This window comes from Sphaerodactylus townsendi, linkage group LG02 (assembly GCF_021028975.2).
Source record: "Sphaerodactylus townsendi isolate TG3544 linkage group LG02, MPM_Stown_v2.3, whole genome shotgun sequence".
Classification (NCBI taxonomy): domain Eukaryota; kingdom Metazoa; phylum Chordata; class Lepidosauria; order Squamata; family Sphaerodactylidae; genus Sphaerodactylus; species Sphaerodactylus townsendi.
The window spans coordinates 144194178-144213687 of NC_059426.1; the positions used below are offsets into that span (position 1 = coordinate 144194178).

Consider the following 19510-nt stretch of genomic DNA (forward strand, 5'->3'; position numbering starts at 1 on the left):
GTAACCCCCAAGTGTTACATCAGTGGTTCTCAACCTTCCTAATGCCACAACCCTTTAATACAGTTCTTCAAGTTGTGGTGACCCCCAATCCTAACATTTATCCATTTTACAGATGGAGAACACTGATGAAGAGTCTTAGGCGACCCCTGTGAAAGGGTCGTTCGACCCCCAAAGGGGTCCCGACCCCCAGGTTGAGAACCACTGTGTTATATGATGTTTTTATGCCCCAACTTGCTATTTTAATAGCTTTACTTTATTGTTTTAATTTCAGACCACCTGGCACAAGTCTCTGGAGTGTTGGCATATAATTTTTTTAAATGAATAAGTCATGAAACTATGGTTAGTGTCTGTGCGTTCTGCCTGCAGCAGACAATGAAATGGGCCACATCCAGGAGAATACAGCACTGGCAGGGAACCACAGGAAGCGTGTGCAGGCATACTGCTGCAAAAACCACAGCACTATCCTTCCCAGCCAATCATTTCACAGACAGTAAAACATTTTGTTTTGGAGATACATGTGGCCGCCAGGAATCAGCAGCACTCCCATGACACCTGTGTAAAAGAACAAGGAAGCTGTCTTCCCACAGTGATAACAGCAGGCACGGGGAAGGCTAGAAGAGTAGCTCTTCAGTGTACCAAAGCATGAAAGGACTCTTTCTTGCTAAACAGTGCGATGCAACATCTGACTGTACTGTTCTGTCAAAGCAAAAGCAGTTGATTGTGTGACCAATGAGAATGCTGTGTTCGTGGAGACTTTCTTTGAGTAACACATTCCAGAGATTGAGTAACACGTTCCAGCCGCCCCTAGCCCTTTTTGCAGAGTCAGCGGGACGCAAATGGAAATAAATAAATAAATAAATAAAGGAAGACTGCTGTCACTCGACCACTCGTCTTGAACATTTCAAAACTTAAGCAATGAAGGAACAGCATTTCTCTGATCTTATTTTTAATGCAGGTGCCATGCAAAAAGATTTTAACAGTTTAGTCATTTGAACTGCCAAACAGATTTTATTTACTTATTTTTGTGCCAAGTTTTTTTTTAAATTTAACTCCCCATTCTAAGATCCCAGCCATTGCCATCCAAGTCAATGCCTCCTTTTCTCAGATGCTGAAAGTCTTCCTTCCATGTCAATATTACCTTCTTGCCTCCAATGTATCCTCCAGCACTTCCAAAACTCTTGGTGAATGTCCCCATCATAACGTCCACATCCTCCGGATTAAGTCCAAAGTAATCCACTGCACCCCGGCCAGTGGGACCCAGCGCTCCTATACTATGAGCTTCATCCAGATACAGGTATGACTTGTACTTTTTCTTAAGTGCAATAACTTCTGGTAGACGGACGATGGATCCCTCCATGCTGATGCAGAAAAGCAGAGATCGGGTTAGGAACTTCATAATCTCTCAGCGCGACAAAATCCCTTTTAAAAAGGTCTTTTAATAAATTTAATTTCACAGGACGCACTCTTGCAATGCCTCTCATTTACATCTCAAAGCAGAACACCGTAAGAAGAAACTGTGCATATGGCAACAAGGCAAACAGAACCCAGTGAAGGCTATGTTTCAATGAGCAAGCTACTGCTCAGTAAATGAAGATGAGTGGTTTGTGAGCCCTGTGGAGAGGACACATTTTTTACCCCAGGTAAATGGGGAGGTTCTGGTGAGAGCATTGGCAGGATTATGTATTCAACAATAGGCACAAGCATGCCGATAATACAAATACTCGCAGGATTTATAGTACGGACTCCTGCTGATGTAAAAAGTCCCTGTTTATAGTCCTGGTAAGAATTCAAAGTCCAGCCAAATCAGAACATTTTTTGAGTTTGCTGAAATATTTGGGAAGTTTAACAGACTATGGAAGCAGTTTCTGAAACAAATTCTCACTATAATGAGCTTTCAGACACCAGTAGTATAATCCTATAAAGAATTATTCCAGTCTTTTTCTCTAATGAAAAAAAATGGGCTTCCACTGGAGCAACTCTGTGTAAGATAGCACTGCAAGAGTCATTAATTGTATCCCAAGCATGTCCACCTGGATGCCCTTCCACAACAACTTTCCAGGTGGCAAAGACTTCCCGTGGGGAAAAGTATTTTATTATTTTAAATTTTTGTATGCCCGCCCTCAACAAAAGAAATTGGTCCCCATATCATAAACAAGTAAAACCACAAAAATACCATATGATAACTAAACAGGAAATAACATAAAATACTACAGGAAAAAATAAAAACCAGTGCTCCAGCCAAACTATTCAGAGAGCAAGCTTAAAAACTATTCAGAGAGCGAGATTAAAAACCAAAAGCACCAGGGGGGCGGGGGCACTCATTTATAACAGTAAGTCTTTCCAGGTGCTAGAAAAGCAACTGCTCTAGCATCAGACAAGTGTTCAAAGGGAAAAGCATTCCAAAGGTGGAGTGCCATGACTGAAAATGCCCTGCACCTAGCTGCTACTTGCCTCACTTCTGAAAAGGGCCTGGGCCCCATGCAACTATCTCAAAAGGCAGGCAGGAACAAAAGGAGAAGATCCTGTCCAAAGTCATTTGGAGCTTTAAATGTAATCATCAGCACTTTGACTTGGAGTGAAAATAAACAGGAACAAACCCAATGGACTTGCTCTAATACTGGCAGCATACGACCTCAATAGTTGGCACCTGTCATTCTTGATCCTACAACCAAACTGCAGCTTTCAGAACCATCTTGGAAGGCAGCCCAACGCAATGAGCATTGCAGAAATCTACTCTGGATTTAATGAATTTGTGGTCAGCCAAAAAACCCCCACAATCAACTCTGATTGACAGAGTTTATGGTATTGGCGTTTTGCATTCCACTTGGAGGCTAGGCAGAAAAAGATTGACGTATGCACCCAATGACTCCCATGTTCTCCAAAACATTAAAGGCGCACCTGCTACAGCTTCTCCCAATATTGATACATGGAACAAAGGAAAAGCATGCTTGCCTTGAACTCTTCAACACAAACCGAACAGTAAACACATATAATGCTTTTGTGAGACAAGAGTCAACTGAGCTTAACTTCCATGTTATGGACTTCCACAAGACTTCACTTCAACCCAATAACATTTAATATCTCTGTGTGAGAGATAACGCCAAGACTGGAGCAAGGTACCTTTACATTTTTAAAAAATTATATTCTGCTTTTCCAAATGCCTTAATTTAATAATCTTTCCATTTAAAATGATCGCATCAGTATGCAGAGGATAGCCAAATCATTATTTCACTTGGAAATTTCTGAATGGATGCCTAGGATCAGTGACAAGATGAATGGAAGCGAAAACTGAAAATTAATTCAGGCATTAGGTGGGTACTGCTGAGTTCAATTAACCTTGAAGGCAATGTTCAGGCGACACTGAAAGGAACTGCATGAACCCTTAAAAATAAGGATTGCATTCTGTGGGTGCCGTCACATCCTTCAGTGATTAAGAAGATACATGAGTGGTGTTTGTGACTCACACCACCTTTTATCAGCTTCAGTTGTTACACCAACTCTGACCCTTCCAAGAAAAGGATGATCTGACCACAGTTATCCACAAACTGCTTAACAGCCAGGGTATAATGAAACTGCCAATCGGATTGCAAACAGTGAGTTAATGCAGCAGCCATATTTCTCCAATGTGCAAAGATCTTCATTATTGTTTCCAGCTACAACTGAAATGCTGGCAAGCTGGCTGGCACAAGGATACAGGATGAGCTACCTTTCCCTATATCAGAGGTGTCCAACTCTGGAGCTTCAGATATTCATAGACGACAATTCCCATCAGCCCCTGCTGGCATGGCCATGCCAGCAGGGGCTGATGAGAATTGTAGTCCATGAACATCTGAAGTGCCAGAGATGGACACCTCTGCCCTATATAAACTTGTCAATGGAAACAGCCATTGGAGATCCCGATGGCAGTCAACTGTAGAAAGTGTGGGTGAGCATTATTTAGGAAACTCCTTTCAGAAGGATGTTTGCCTGGTGCCGAAGATGGTGCTGGGTAAACCTTGTACTATTTACCTGATCTTAAGAAAGCTTTTTAAAGGGCTCCTAATACTGTAATCTGAGTGAACTTTTATTGCTCACATGGTTTGTATACTGCTTTACGCTTCAGCTTTTATTATGAAATGGATTCTGAACGTTCTTGATGCAGAAAGGCATCGTGTAACTTTTAAAGAACGTCTGTGTGAACTTGCCCATCCATCAACACTAACATGGCTGGCAGCAGTCTAGAACAATTCCCCAGAGGAACCTGGTGCTAGGAATGATGGAAGCGGGAAAGAGGTACCACCTAGGAGGATGAGCTATAGTGCTACTATACCTCTTCACCCCTGACTGATTCAGAGTGAAGGGAGAGAGCTCTGATCAGATTAACGGCAAGTCTAAGTGTGATATGGTTCACGGACTGTGTGTCCTCCCACTGCAATGCAGATGGGAAAAGACCAGCATGAAAAAAGGAGACTGGCAAGGATTCAAAATTCAAGTTTTGCTTGAAGGAAGGGCAAGACATATCAGTGTTGGTGCCATTTACTGCAGCGTGCATACTCGTTTGTGCTAAGTAAAATCAAAATAATGAAAAATTGTAAGTCTCAAGGAATTCAGAAATCAGGATCCCTATACATTTGCTTCTTTGTAGTCTGCCTCAAAATGGACACAAACAATGAAGACTTCTTAGTGCAGGAGATGGACCATACCTGAATATACCTTCAACAAGAATGAGAATTTTTTTCCAAGGCCTGTGTGTGCGAGGCTGTCCATATACAATGGCATCTTTGAGCAGCTTCTCCAGGCTCTGCATATCTATACACCAAAAATAAATAAATAATAATCCAAAGTATTTTATTGCCTTCAAGAGAGATGGAAAGTACCCAACTGCTTAATCTGGCCCTGTACAAACCATCTTGATTCTCTGAGACCAATATGTACACTGAAAAGCTACCATACGAGTCAGCCTGCTGGAAATACTTACTATTATGTTTGAAGATTCTGATAGTTGCTCCTGAAAGCCTTGCTCCTAATACAAGAGATGCATGGTTCAACTCATCACTCAGTATTAAGCAGCCCTGAAAGGAGACAAAACAGGAAAAGAAGCTATCTGAAATTTTTCTCTGAACAATTTCTTGTCCAGATAAACTGAAGAGGTCACTGGATGAGAACCGTGCTGCCTTCACCCAGTTTTCCCTGGCCACAAAGCATAAAAGCCATACATGATATTGTAACTCTACAGAAAAAAATCTGTGACCATACTACATGCAAGCAAGTTATCTCTCTGCCTGCACTACCATGCTCCCCAGCCTCCCTTCATCTTCTAATATGTGTTGGAAGATGAAAATAAAAAGTGTACATTATTTACCTTACAGACTCTGCCACTGCCAAAGTCTGTGGGAGAAAACTTCCTTTGCTTGGCTCCAATTAGAAAAATACTTCCATTTCAGACGGTTTGGCCTCCTAGTGGAGGGCTTAAGGGACTGGGATAGAATGTCCTTAACTTCTGCTGAAAACCCTTCCTTATCTAAATTCCCTCCCTAAATCTAAATGTCTGGGCGTAATCCGCCTTCCCGTGCTCATCGTTCTGAGCCGCCTTATTGCCACATTTGGAACACGTCTTCAATAACGCCATTGTCAAAGAAGAAAAGATCCTGAAGTAAGTTGAAGTGCTCAGTGAAGTAGGTTCTCTCTCCATGGTAGTGAAGAGAGAACTGAGGGAGGAGCTTTCTCCTTGACTCCTTTCACGTGACTGTTTGGGTGGGAAACCAGTCTGTTCTCGGCAAAGGAGGGGATGGGGAAGAATGCTCCAAGTGCTCAAAAGCTTCTAGAAAAGCTACTGGTCAGTTTTCTACAGTTGGTCTGCACCTTCATAGCTCCCATGGAGGACTCCACTGAAGACATGATGAATTTGATCTATCTGCTTATAATTTGATTTCTAGACCATCTTTCCCGTTGATGGGCTCAGGATGGCTTACCACAATAAATTAAAACATATGACTGTACATTATAAAATGTACCATACAATCAATCCCACACTAAGAGGAATGAATTAAAGAAAGGAAGGAAGGGAAGGGAAAACAGAAAGAAGAAAGGAAAAGGGGAAGGGGGGGGAGGGAGGCCAGCTATGATGCAACTTATACATTCAAATCAATTGGAATGAAATGGGAGTTTGGAAATAATGAGGGAATCATATAGATTTATTATAATGAGCAATCTATGTTCTCTGAGTGTTTATCAGTGCAGTTACAGATCTCTCTTCCATACCTCCATAGAACCAGCCAGGGGAGAAGCAGCTGCTTTCCCATTCAGCTCCTTCAATCTACTGGTCGCCACATCTCAAAAAGGATATCAAAGAGATAGAAAAAGTGCAGAGAAGGGCAACGTGGGTTATTGAAGGATTGGAGCACCTTCCTTATGAGGAGAGGCTGCAGCATTTGGGACTCTTTAGTTTGGGGTAGAAAATGTTTGGGGTAGAAAATGTTGACAGAGAGAAATTTTTCTCTCTTTCTCACAATACTAGAACCAGGGGGCATTCATTGAAAATGCTGGGGGGAAGAATTAGGACTAACAAAAGGAAACACTTCTTCATGCAACGTGTGATTGGTGTTTGGAATATGCTGCCACAGGGGGTGGTGATGGCCACTAACCTGGATAGCTTTAAAAAGGGCTTGGACAGATTTATGGAGGAGAAGTCGACCTATGGCTACCAATCTTGATCCTCTTTGATCTCAGATTGCAAATGCCTTAGCAGACCAGGTGCTCAGGAGCAGCAGCAGCAGCAGCAGCAGCAGGCCATTGCTTTCACATCCTGCATGTGAGCTCCCAAAGGCACCTGGTGGGCCACTGCGAGTAGCAGAGTGCTGACCTAGATGGACTCTGATCTGATCCAGCAGGCTAGTTCTTATGTTCTTATGTACTGAATGCAATTCCACCCAAACAAGAGTGCCAGCAACATGGGAGAAGGGCAAGTTGTGTATGTGTGACTGCACAAAAGACTAGTAGAGAAGTACCAGTTACAAATAAGAAACCAGACTTTCTTCATTGTGCTCTATGTACATTCCGAAATATGGATTATTAGTGAGCTAACTTACCAGAAAGTGGATGCTAGCAAAGAAAAATTTAAATCTGCTGACAACTTGGCTATGTACATTATTAGTCCTAGTTCTTGCATGTACCCACCTGACAGTAGAATTCCTAAGGAACATCAATGAGTGGGCATGTACTAGGTGAAATGTCATACTGCCTTGGGTAGAAAAGGGAAATCAGACTAACACACCACTTCATCAGGATGAAACTTAAGAGTATGGTCTTGTCTCAAGGCACGAAGCTCCCCCACATGGCGAGCAGATGTAATGCCCACAAGAAATACAGATACAGAAGACAGCAGAACCCTAAAGCTGAGGTGTGACGGGCTCAAACAGTTTTTCTTGTGATAACTTTGAAACTATTTAGAACAAGCTCCAGGAGAGTCCTACAGAATGAACAGCTGGACACAATGAGCAAAATCAATGAAATAAAACATCCTGTTAAGCATCAAGAAGGCCAGCAAAATGTGATCATAAACATGGTAAACAGAAAACGACTGACAAATTACTGGAAGGCTACTGGAACACAAATTACTGGAATGGCTACCAATCTTGATCCTCTTTGATCTCAGATTGCAAATGCCTTAACAGACCAGGTGCTCGGGAGCAACATCCGCAGAAGACCATTGCTTTCACATCCTGCATGTCAGCTCCCAAAGGCACCTGGTGGGCCACTGCGAGTAGCAGAGAGCTGGACTAGATGGACTCTGGTCTGATCCAGCTGGCTTGTTCTTATGTTCTTAAGGAGAAGCCAAACCTTACTGACACAAAGATAAAATATAATAGTGTATAGGGAGAAAGGGGCCATAACCCTGTACCAACATGGTTTGTTTCCAAAAGAAAGAGATGTTTATATTTTGTCTCATCTGGTTTCCATGTAGAAGGCCTTCCATGAGCTAAGGCAAGGAGTGAAACCTGAAAGAATTGGTCCTTTGCAAGCATGTCATAGAATCTGACTGCTACAATGCAGCAATCTGTACCAATTTGCTTGCAAGATGAAAGGGAAGCCACAGGTTTTCATACTCCCAAGAAGTGCTTGGCAACCAATTTGGATCTAATGAGCCCCAAGCATAATCAGCTGACAGTCAGCCGCAATGAGCACTGCTGCAGAGATGAGCCTGTAGTTACTGGCCTGGATCCCATATAGCACAAGTAGTGCCTACAGAAGTGCCCTCCTGCTGTGCCCTTAAAAATTGTGCCTACAGGGGTTAGTAGAGCTTCCCAGAAACATCAGTTTGTTAACAATGGGAGAGGCCAGATCCCCTCTTCAGTGGCAGAAGTGACTTCTGCGACAGCAATCATATCTGGATACAGGACACTGTCATTAGGATAAAGATTAGGTGCCTATTTTCACTGCAATACAGAATATTATTTAGGTGTCCATTCACAATTACAAGGATTGCAAGACTTTTCTAATGATCATCAGATGGGATGGGTCCAATGGGATGGGTGGGGAAGGACTCTCACTCCTTCCCAATGGCAGCAGGCGGCAGCTCACCAGGTGGACTTCTGCTTGGCTGGCAGGCAGGCAGACCAACAGGAGGGTCTGTCCCAGGCAGGGCTGAACAGGCTGGCTGCCTTGGGCTGCTGAGGAGTGGGAGACTTCCCCTGTTGTAGCTGCTGCAGAGCCCCACCCCCTGCAGGTGTTCTCCAATGGGATGGAGTGGGGAAGGACTCTCACTCCCCTTCCCAGTGGCAGCAGGCTGCAGCTCACCAGGTGGTTCTCCTCGCTTGGCTGGCAGGCAGGCAGACCAACAGGGAAGGGTCTGTCCCAGGCAAGGGCTGAACTCTTGAGCATGAGCGTTGTCTGCGGCTACAGCACTCCCACACCGCGGGCCAGGACCTTCACAGCCTTGGCCCGGCCTGGTGGAACGCTCTTCCTCCAGCTGTCCGGGCCCCTCACCCGTGGGACCTTGGGGAGTTCCGCAGGGCCTGTAAGACGGAGCTGTTCCACCGGGCCTTTGGAGGAACCAGCCGCCAATAGTGCCCCTCCCGTGGCCCTTAACATCTGGGCCACCAAACATCTAATGAGACTCGCCACGCCTCCCTCTACCGTGGGGAGGGAGGGATTTTATATTATTAGAATGCTGGACGCCACCTATATCTTGATCTTAACTCTAAATTTAAACCTTGAGTTTTATATTCGGTAAATGCATTGGGAATTTTATCGCTGCTTTTAAATGTTTATTTATTTATATTGTGTTTTAATTGTTGTACACCGCCCAGAGCCCTTCGGGGATGGGGCGATATAAAAATCAAATAAATAAATAAATAAATAAATAAATAATAAATAAATAAATAAAAATAAATAAATAAATAATAAAGAAAGAAAGAAAGAAAGAAAGAAAGAAAGAAAGAAAGAAAGAAAGAAAGATGAATGGACTGTTGCCCTCAAAGGGGGATGTAAGCACTGAGAAACAGTATCTGAACCTATAAATACAAAGATATAAGGATTAGTGTTATGGCTGCCATGAGGCCAAGGACACTCAAGAGGTAAAGAGCAGGGTGCATACATATGCCCCCTAAAACTAAGTAAACCTGGGCTTTGACTGGAGTTAAGATGGCACACTCAAACTTGGGCTCAAGGACTGCATCAATGAATTACAGTCTACAGGATGTCAAGAGCTGAGATTTTTCCTCATCGGCACACAGAACCAAGCAGAGTAGAGTGATGACGAAAATAATCTGGACGAAAAGGAAAAAGTTCCCTGGTTTCAAGAAGGTTGAGACAACCACCATACATTTGATGACAATACAAGGAGTCACTGCCCAGAACAAGTGCCCCATACTTCCTGTGGCAAAATGAAAAGCACCCTTTAGCTCAATGATGCAAACTATGTGCTGTTTTTCAGCGGAGATAAGTTGCTTGGCTAAGTCACCATCTGAAAAATCTTGTGAGGGATAAAGGCATTCAAACTCAAATAGTTTTCCACCTTACTTTGGGAGTACAAAGTGCTAGGCTTAAAACACAAACTTAACACTGGGATGGCATTGTGGTCCCCCCGCCCCTCCCCCCCCCCAGTGGAACTCAGGAGCAAAAGCATTGGTGAAGTTTAAAAAGTATCAAATGCCAATAGCTGTAAATTGCTTCCTAGCAAGCAGGAATCATGTTGGACTGGTGCTCACAACTGAAATGTAAGAATCTGAAAAAACTGGCTTTGATATTAGTTCAAGACAGTCAAAGGCTGTTTAGTTTGAGAAGAAGCATAGAATTTGGAACCCTTGAATTTTGTCTAATGCACTGATGTGATCTCTTAGCAAAGCCATGCACAATCCCATCTGGGAAAAGGAGAGAGAACTGAAATTGTCTGTACAGAGCCAGGACTATGCTAACTGGACAACACCAAGATTATGAGCTGCCTTCATTCCCTTTCTCCAATACATCATCTCTTGTCGAACTGAAGAAAAAGAGTTAGTTTTTGAGCCTCTCTTTTCTCTGCAATAGGGAATCTTAAAACAGCTTACGAGCTCCTTCCCTTCCTCTCCCCACAACAGATACCTTGTGAGGTAGGTGGGGCTGGCAGAGTTCTGAGAGAACAGTGACAAGCTCAATATCATCCAGCAGGCCTCATATGGAGAAGTGCAGAATCTGGTTCTCCAGATTAGAGTCCGCCGCTCTTAACTTCTATACCACGCTGGCTCTCAAGTGGCAGTGGACATCAAAAAGCAACATATTCATGTGTCAGGGTGAGTATCAGAAGAAAGAGCTGCACGTCTAAGTCAAGCCTGTTGACAAATTGCCAGCTCAGCTATTACCACCGTTCCAACAGCTACGTTACAGTACATTCTATTAATTTCCTGTTTCAGGAACTGAAAAGGCTCTGTTTGAATCTTCTTAACCAAATGATAAGGAAACCACTTGCTTCACTTACAAACCTTTACTGGATTCCTTATTGATAATTAGGCACACATGTTGAGTAGCTAGAAACATGTTGCACAAGTTTTGTTCTGTGGCTGGCTGCTATATACGAGGTCACTTACAACCTTCCATTTCTTTATAAAAATAATTAGGAAACTGTTTGTCTTTATCCAGAGAGGCCTCCACAATGACTGAGCTGGAAGTTCAATGAGTAATAAGGGAGTGGCCAGATCTAAATTTTTTTGAAACTTGAAGCCAGAGAAGATAGCTTGTTCCAAGAGTCCAGAGTTTACTACTTCCAAACCAGAAACTCAAGCAGAGTGATTTCTATGAGCCTGCTCTGGGAATTTAAAGCAATAGGGTCAAGAAACAGTTTTGTGTTCTTCTGTCTTCCTTGATTAACAGATCATGGGCAGTGAAGGCTAAAATCCTGCTATGGGAAGTCCAGCAGCATTTGAAGGTGGGATGACAGATACCTGACAAGAAAGAGAAATCTACATAACAAAGACCAAGTCCACCTATATTAAAGACACATCAGAAAGAAGAAAATGGCTAAGATGACAAAAAACACTGAGAAAGTTCTTAGAGCAACTGCTATGTGGCAATCAGAAAAAAAATGGAGTAGAAAAAAACCACTCACTCGTTGCTCCAAGGGAGTGGTTTTGAGTGCTTTTTCTCTCTCTGATTGCTCTGAAACTACTTCTGTACAGTTGCATAATCATATATGAAATAGCACAGAGGACAAGAGCAGTAATGTAGCACTGGTCCCATCTCTTTGGAATGTGTATAAGTTTGTATATATTTCCTCATTGCAGATTCACTTGTGGACCTGCTCAAGTGGTCTGCAGTATCTTTTTCAAGATTAATTTTAGAGAGAAAGTGAACAGCACAAATATAACTTGCAGTATGTATTATCCTGTTGCTGCTGCTATATTTTCTGTTGGTATAATGCCATTTTTCTGCATGGTATCTGCATTCAGAAAGGTAGACTATAAATAGAATAAATATTCTTGCTCGATGTAAACCGTAGCATGTCATATAAATAAGCTCAAAATCACCTCTAAACATATATTTCTTACTGCATTAAACAATTTTCTGCAGATTAAACATGATCAATAAAACTAACTGGTTCAGTCTCAAACAGAAATTAAATTGTCCCAACGTTGCCTGAAAAACTAAGTAACATTCTGAACAATTCTTAAATCTTGTGACAGCCAGTAAGCCCCCTCCCTCCCGCCCCTAACGTTTATTAATGTAGCATTCCCCCAAGTTTGCCAATTTAGAGGTGAGCAGGATGCTTGGATGACCAATTTCTCCCCAGCCCTCAACTCTGAAAAACACAGAATCAATGAGAGGATAAATGAAGAATCCATGAATGGGTCATTCTTCTGTCTGAAGTTTCCATACCTTGCCAACCAGAGCAGGAATGTTCATTGAGTTGGTTGCAAATCCCATTCCATATGCCATTGCAGACTCTACACCAAGGAATCTGGCTACCAATCTTTCCAGCTCCTCGTGTTTGTCCAAGTTCCCTGCACATAAAAGAACAATGTCAAAATTAACAAGGCACTGCTGGCTAGGTATGTGTTGAGGTGCTTTTGTATTGATAAATAGTATAAGCAAGTTGAATGGAATGCATGAGAATGTTAGCATCTTTTTTCACTATCAGGTTAATACTGCTAAAATACAGTAAAACAAACAGATAAATATAAATGGGGAAAAAACAACTAGAGAAGCCATTTAAAAACTGCACAACTGGTTACAGTTAAAAAAACCCCCACAGGTTATAATAGCAACGAATTTTATATGATAATCCGGTTGTTAGCCTTGGGGTCTCCAAATCTGTTTAGGAAGAAAACGCTTAAAATGAAAAAACTGGTTTTGAGGACCTGAATCATATAAATGATATGCAAACTTCTCTGCAAGAGCTATGGTCCATATCTGAATATGTTGTAAACTGAATTACAAGGACCCCAGGGGCCTCCATTCATGCATTTTCTTTAGCAGTGCAGTTTCCATGAGAATGAATCAACTCTACATAGAGACTGGCTGTTGTGAGTTTTCCAGGCTGGGTGGCCGTGGTCTGGTAGATCTAAGATCTACCAGACCACGGCCACACAGCCTGGAAAATCACAACAACCAGTTGAATCCACCCGTGAAAGCCTTCGACAATACATTCCACATAGAGAGTTTTTTGTGCTTCTGTTGGAAATAAATCCAGCAATATGATCCTTGGTGGTAGTGTGAGAATGAGAAAAAATGAAAACTGCTATACAATGGCTTACATACAATAGAAGATTTCTGCTAACATAAAAGAGGACATGATTTTGGCCAATTTCCCTGCCTTGCCGCAAACCTCTGACAACCCCCTCATGTCATTCCTGTAGGTTTCCATCTTCCAAGACACATATTTTAAGGAACATTTGGGGCAGAAATTGAAAAAAAGAGACTAGGAAGTAACCCTTTCCATCAGCGGAAATCCTCTGATGTATCCAAGCCCATGTTTTTTGATGTCTGGGTGTTATCAAGCTTCCTTGAAGCCCATGTCCCATTTTGAACTTACCCATCTCTTGCCTTGTGCTGCATACTCCAGCTCCGTATTGTGACAGAACTTCAGCTGCCGCATCGTTGACAGGTCCAGTGTTCTGTCCATATCCAAGATAGTTGTAGGACCCCATGTTAATTACATTTTTTATCATTTTCCCTGTATACCTGCATTTTAACAACACAGCAACATGGCATGTTAAGTGAATCTAAAAAAAAAGGAGCTATGTTAATTACCCATTAAAGGCTGCAAACACAATCAGTTCCTTTTGGGAAACACACTGTAAACCAATTTAAGCTTCATGAGTTTAAACATTTCTCATCTTCTTCAGTTAAAAGACTTTTTTCAATCAATCTCTCTCATTGGAGGAAATTATAAGATCATCCAATAGCAATAAAATTCCAGAAACTGATGGTTATTCTGATGAATTTTAGCAGTACATTTGAACAGGCTGCATGACTCATTTTTGGAAGGTTAACACTGGTGTGGGTTCCTGGGCAGAGGTTATGATAGTTGGGATTAAATTTTTCCCTTTATCAGCCAATCACTTTTTCACCTGTTGGGGCAATAGAAAAGCCAGGACCATCAGAATGCTCAAAGAGAGAAGGGAGGGAATTGGTGGGGGGAAAAGCAGTATTTAAGTGTCGTTCTTCTCATGTAGGGTCTAGAAATTCTGGTAGGCAGGTTAAAAGTAGCCCTATCTCATAGCCCCATGGTGGTAAACCAATGGCACTCCAGATGTTCATGGACTACAATTCCCATCAGTCCCAGCCAGCAGGGCAAGGGCTGACATCTGGAGTGCCATAGGTTCGCCACCACTATCATAGCCTGTTTTCAGGAAGAAGCACACTGCATCTAGTGGGGTGGCCTGGAGGGGAACACATTGATCTGCAAGCTCTCAAATTAAGTATTGCTGGGTGAAGGGAATCTAAGGGGCAGATTGAGGTCTTCCTGGTACACATTTCAAAAATCTTAAACTACATAAAAAACGTGAGCTCCCAAAGGCACCTGGTGGGCCACTGCGAGTAGCAGAGAGCTGGACTAGATGGACTTTGGTCTGATCCAGCTGGCTTGTTCTTATGTTCTTATGAGAGAAAATTGACTGGTTTACCCTCCTATGGTAGAGAGGCAGTTTTTTGCTGACTCTGTCTTGGTAACAACTTGTCCTAAATGGTTTCCCCAAGTTAAATCTCCCCCACAACTTATACAGTTTATTGTTCTCCCCCTAAAGATAGATGGTTCTGTATTTTGTTACCTCTTGACCCTCTCCTTGGTATATACAAGCAGATGAGGTTATGATAGTTTAAATACCAGGACAGGGGAAAGGGCAAGAATGCCTCCACACCAGTATAAACAGCATCAATTATTCATCTTACCAGTGGCCAACATCCAATGAATTACAAAACATTAATAGACCGATTCATAATCAAATACAGTGACACTGTATTACATATGGACTCTCCCCACCAAAACAGAAAAGGCCTTAGCATTGCATTTACACACACAGAAACAAGGAAAAAAATCAAGCCAAGGCAAAGGAATGTCACAGAGGCTAATATAATCTAGATTCCCAAGGAAGGGAAAGATTTAAGTCCTACATCTTCCTACAGGCCTATTTCATTATTAAACAGGGATTGTAAAATATTCATGGTCAAATAGCCAAAATTCTAAATAACTTCCTTGATCAACGTATTAATTTAGACCAATGGAGACAACTTTCAGAGAACACAAGATGATGCCTAAATCTTGTTCAAGGAACTAAAGTCTCTACAATATTCCATTTTACAGATGCCAAAAAATTAGAGGCCATTCTTCAATCACATACTAATAGCATTTGAATGAGGAAAAAGTGTGACAGCTCTCATAAAGCAAAAGTCTTAGTAAAAGGCTCCCAATCAATTCTGTTTGAACTGAAGTGTGGGGGCACAGCAGGGTTTTTACATTACAAAACCTTAGAAATTCTTGTCTAACTTTAATGAGTTTCTGATGCAGTTTGGTCAGATGTTGAGTTATAAAGATAATTTAACTTGGTACTGTAAAGAGACAATGAAGAAGAGAGGGAGACAGAAAACAAATTTTAGGGTCAAATTTACATCAAAATATTAGATACCTAAGGGTTTACTCCTCAGAAACACCTGAGGCCTCTTGTACTGAAAATTACTATTAGGCTTTTAGATCTGTATTAAGTGCTGGTCTAGGGAATGTAAAGTCAAGATATTTTAAAAACAGAACAAACAAGTTTAACTGCACCTCAACAGCAGAGTTATAGCTTGAGAGGTTGAAAAATTATATTAGGTACAAGGTTAAGCTAAAATTAGAGAATTGTCAGTTTCCTCAAAGGATAAATGTAGAAATGAGCTGGCGCCAGATTTATCCACAGTTATGTCACTCTGAGTAAGGAATTTAGAAATGCTAGAAAAACAGGTTAACGATAAACTGCATAACTACTGGTTTAATCAGCTTTACAGATTTTACAAAAGCAGGAACCATAATATTCTGGGAGGAGATAAAACAAAAAAGGTATGACAGACCTTTACTGGCACACAAGTTTTTAGAAATAAATAATTTCACCCAGAATAAACAATCTCAGGTTGATATTTTTAGGCCATTAAACTATTTTGAACAAAAACTGGTATATTTTCAAAATCAAAATATTTACTGGATCAAATTTATTTAATACTAGCGGTACCTGGCCACACGTTGCTGTGGGTTATTGTGGGGAAATGGGAAGGGAACAGTAGCAGCAAATCAACTGCAGAGGCCAGCAGTACATGCTCATGGAAAAGCGCAGCCTGATACTGTGCAATGTCATTGATGTGTGTGATCGCATTCCTTGGGGGGGAATGGAAAGGCACCCCTCCCACACGTCTAGGCTGGCTGGTCACGATCCTTTACCTGGGAGTAAGGTTGGTTGGTGGCAATGGGTGTCGCTTCTGAGTAAACCCTCTGAGGGGTGCGACTCAGCCATTCAAAGTATGTCACGGTTGCTTTACCGAGCTTACTCCTGAGTAACATGTGCCTTGGAGGCAACCTGTTTTTCTGAACTGTAACCTCAGTATTCAGGGAATCTAGGCTGGCTGGCCCTTCCCTCCCCCTCCCTTGCATGCCACCCCTCACTCTCTCCCCTCCCTCACTTCTGTTCCCTTGCATGCCACCACTCCCTCTCCCTCCCTTCCCTCTCCCTCCGCTAGGGTGGGTGGGCCATATCCAGATGCTGGACCTCCTCCCTCCCTCCCATCCTCCTCCCTCCCATCCACAGCATTCCCTTCATCTACCAAGTTTGTCACTCTATCAAAAAAAAGAGGTAAGATTGGTCTGGCATGACTTGTTTTTCAGAAATCCATGCTGACTTTTTATGAATTTGCCATTTAAGTGCTGGCAGACTGTCTGTCTAATGATCTGCTCCAGAATCTCCCCTGGTATTGATGTCAGGCTGACTAGATGGTAATTATTAGGGTCCTCCTTTTTCCCCCATTTTGAAGATGGGGATAACATTAGCCCTCCTCCAGTCCACTGGGATTTCTCCTGTTCTCCAGAAGTTCTCAAAGATTATAGCAAGCCGTTCTGAGATTACTTCAGCCAGTTCTTTTAATATCCTGGGTTCATCAGACCCTGGAGATCTGAATTCATTTAAAGTAGCCTGCACTAGCTCTTTATTTATTTTGTGCTGAATTTCTCCTATTATCTTCTGTTTCATTTTCTCCTGGATGAGCACTGTTTCCTGTTTGGGAAAAGACTGAGGCAACGAAGGTGTTGAGTAGTTCTGCCTTTTCGCCATCCCCTGTTAGTATTTTGCCATCTCCTCCATGAAGTGACACCATCCTATCATTTTTCTTTCTTTTACAGCGGACATAATTAAAAAAAAAACCTTTTTGTTGTTTTTAACCTCTCTAGCAAGCCTCAGCTCATTGTGAGCTTTAGCTTTTCTGACTTTCTCCCTACACATCCTGGTTATTTGTTTGAAGTCCTCTTTGTTGATCCCCCCCCCCCTTTTCCATTTCTTGTACATGTCCTTTTTCAATCTTAGCTCAAGTGAAAGTCCTTTAGACAGCCATCCTGGTTTCCTGAGACACCTCCCATTTTTCCTCCTCATTGGAAGTTTCAAATTGTGCCTTCAAGATCTCACTTTTAAGAAACTCCCAGCCATCATGCACTCCTTTCTCCTATAGTATTTTTGACCATGGGATCGCACCCAGTAGATTCCTAAGATTACTGAAATCTGCTTTCTTAAAATCTACAATGCGTGTATGACTATGCTTAACATCCCCTTTCCACTGTATAACAAACTCCAGGAGAGCATGATCACTCCCACCTAAGGATCCTACCACTTCCACTCCACTAATCAGGCCATCGTTATTGGTTAGGAGTAGATCTAAAATAGCCGTTTCCCCTTGTTGCTTCTTCCATCTTCTGGACCATGAAACTGTCTGCAAAGCATGTAAGAAATTTGTTGGACCTGATTGTCATGGAAGATAATTGAAATCTCCCATTCCTCTTCCTTGTGCAAGTTTGGTCATCTGTTTCAAGAATGCATCATCCATCTCTTCAGACTGGCATATAGACCCCCACAATGAAAAGTCAAAGTTTCACTCACTGTAGCAGCTAGGAAAAATAACTGGACACTCATTATTTTGTGCTTATATCCTGAATTTTCTGATGCCTATTATCTGCACTTTGTTATCTGTTTTAATCTGTATTTTTGTAATTTTTGCAATTTTTTGTGATTTAAATTCTTTTGTGCCTTGCTGGTCAATGACCGTAAATAAATCGACTGACTGACTGACTGCTCCTGTTCTATAGTTCAGTTAACTTAGTAAGGCTTCTTTCAAAGTAATCTTTTTTCTGCATCTTTCAACATATTTTATGTGTCAGGTCTGAATAAATGCAAATTAAGACAGATTATGGATTGGCAGATGTTCTGTGAAAGCTCTATTAAGAATTACACAGCAGTATTGAAAGCACTTCTCCCTGGTAATTTCAAGACCCCCCCCCCCTCCTTTCATACTCATAGATCAAGAACTTGTCACTGCTTAAAGCAGGATATCCTCCAGGCACACAAAGGAAGTGCATCTGGAAGCCAGGAACTGCTGCAAACCATAGCAAAACAGATAAGGCTATTTTCTTTAAAAACACAAGTGCCAATGCTGCGGAAAGCAACAGTATTCTTAAACAATATGACATCAATTGGAATTAATGCTGTTCCTTTAGTTCAGTTCCAAGAAAAGCCATCTCATAGTAATCATACTAAACAAGATCAGTTAAGATATTTGACATATTGGCACCAACACCAGAAAAATTACCAGATGCAAAGGCTTGGTGCTATCTCAAAAAGGGAAATATGAGCAGATTTTAATTCTGACTACCATGGTTATAGCCATTTTCAAGAGGGGTTCTAAGAAGATCTTCTAGTAAACCAGCACAAAGGTCTCCAAGTGAGAAGTCTCCAGCATAATTTTCATTAACATGCATGAAGGAGGATAACCCAGATGCAACAAATCCCCCAGCATGGGAAAGCCAACTGACAGGGTTGCATCTCCCTCAAAAAAAAGTTGAGGCAGAGAGAATCCCCACATAAATTTCCCAAACAACATATTTTATGAATATATCAGCAAGACATATAAAAAGGAATTGCACGTTAAATATAAATAATCCTAGATAGAATGTTCATTTTGAGTGTATAAACTTTACCCCACAGAGACAAGCTTAAAGTTGCCTATTGTCTACATCCAAAAATGTATCAGCAATTAGCTTATTACAATTTAGCACAATCATATGTGTAATATCTCTAGGAATCTGTATTTCAAGTTAATTAATGACATCTAGGCACTCCTAAACATATAAGCAAATACACTCTGTGATATATTATCTCCCAGTGGCATCAACTCAGATTTTATCCAACTGATCAAATATCCAGACAAGTCTCCAAAGGTATTAATCATATTCATTGATGCAGGAATGGAAGACTGAGGTCCCAAAATAAACAAAGGACCATCTGCATAAAGAACAATTTTAAATTCTAAGTAATTATAAAGCAATGGATATTAT

At 41.7% G+C, this 19510-nt stretch overlaps 1 protein-coding gene across 1 annotated transcript in view; it reads right to left on the bottom strand.

Annotated features, from left to right (window-relative positions):
- The window catches only part of SPTLC2 (serine palmitoyltransferase long chain base subunit 2), a 100628-nt gene that overhangs the window by 41759 nt on the left and 39359 nt on the right, over positions 1 to 19510 (bottom strand). The window contains exons 4-8 of the mRNA XM_048485017.1: positions 13484 to 13632; positions 12328 to 12452; positions 4958 to 5051; positions 4683 to 4788; positions 1139 to 1358 (exon numbers count right to left, since the gene is read on the bottom strand). Of these exons, the coding sequence (XP_048340974.1) occupies positions 1139 to 1358; positions 4683 to 4788; positions 4958 to 5051; positions 12328 to 12452; positions 13484 to 13632 (694 nt within the window). The remainder of the gene's footprint in view (positions 1 to 1138; positions 1359 to 4682; positions 4789 to 4957; positions 5052 to 12327; positions 12453 to 13483; positions 13633 to 19510) is intronic.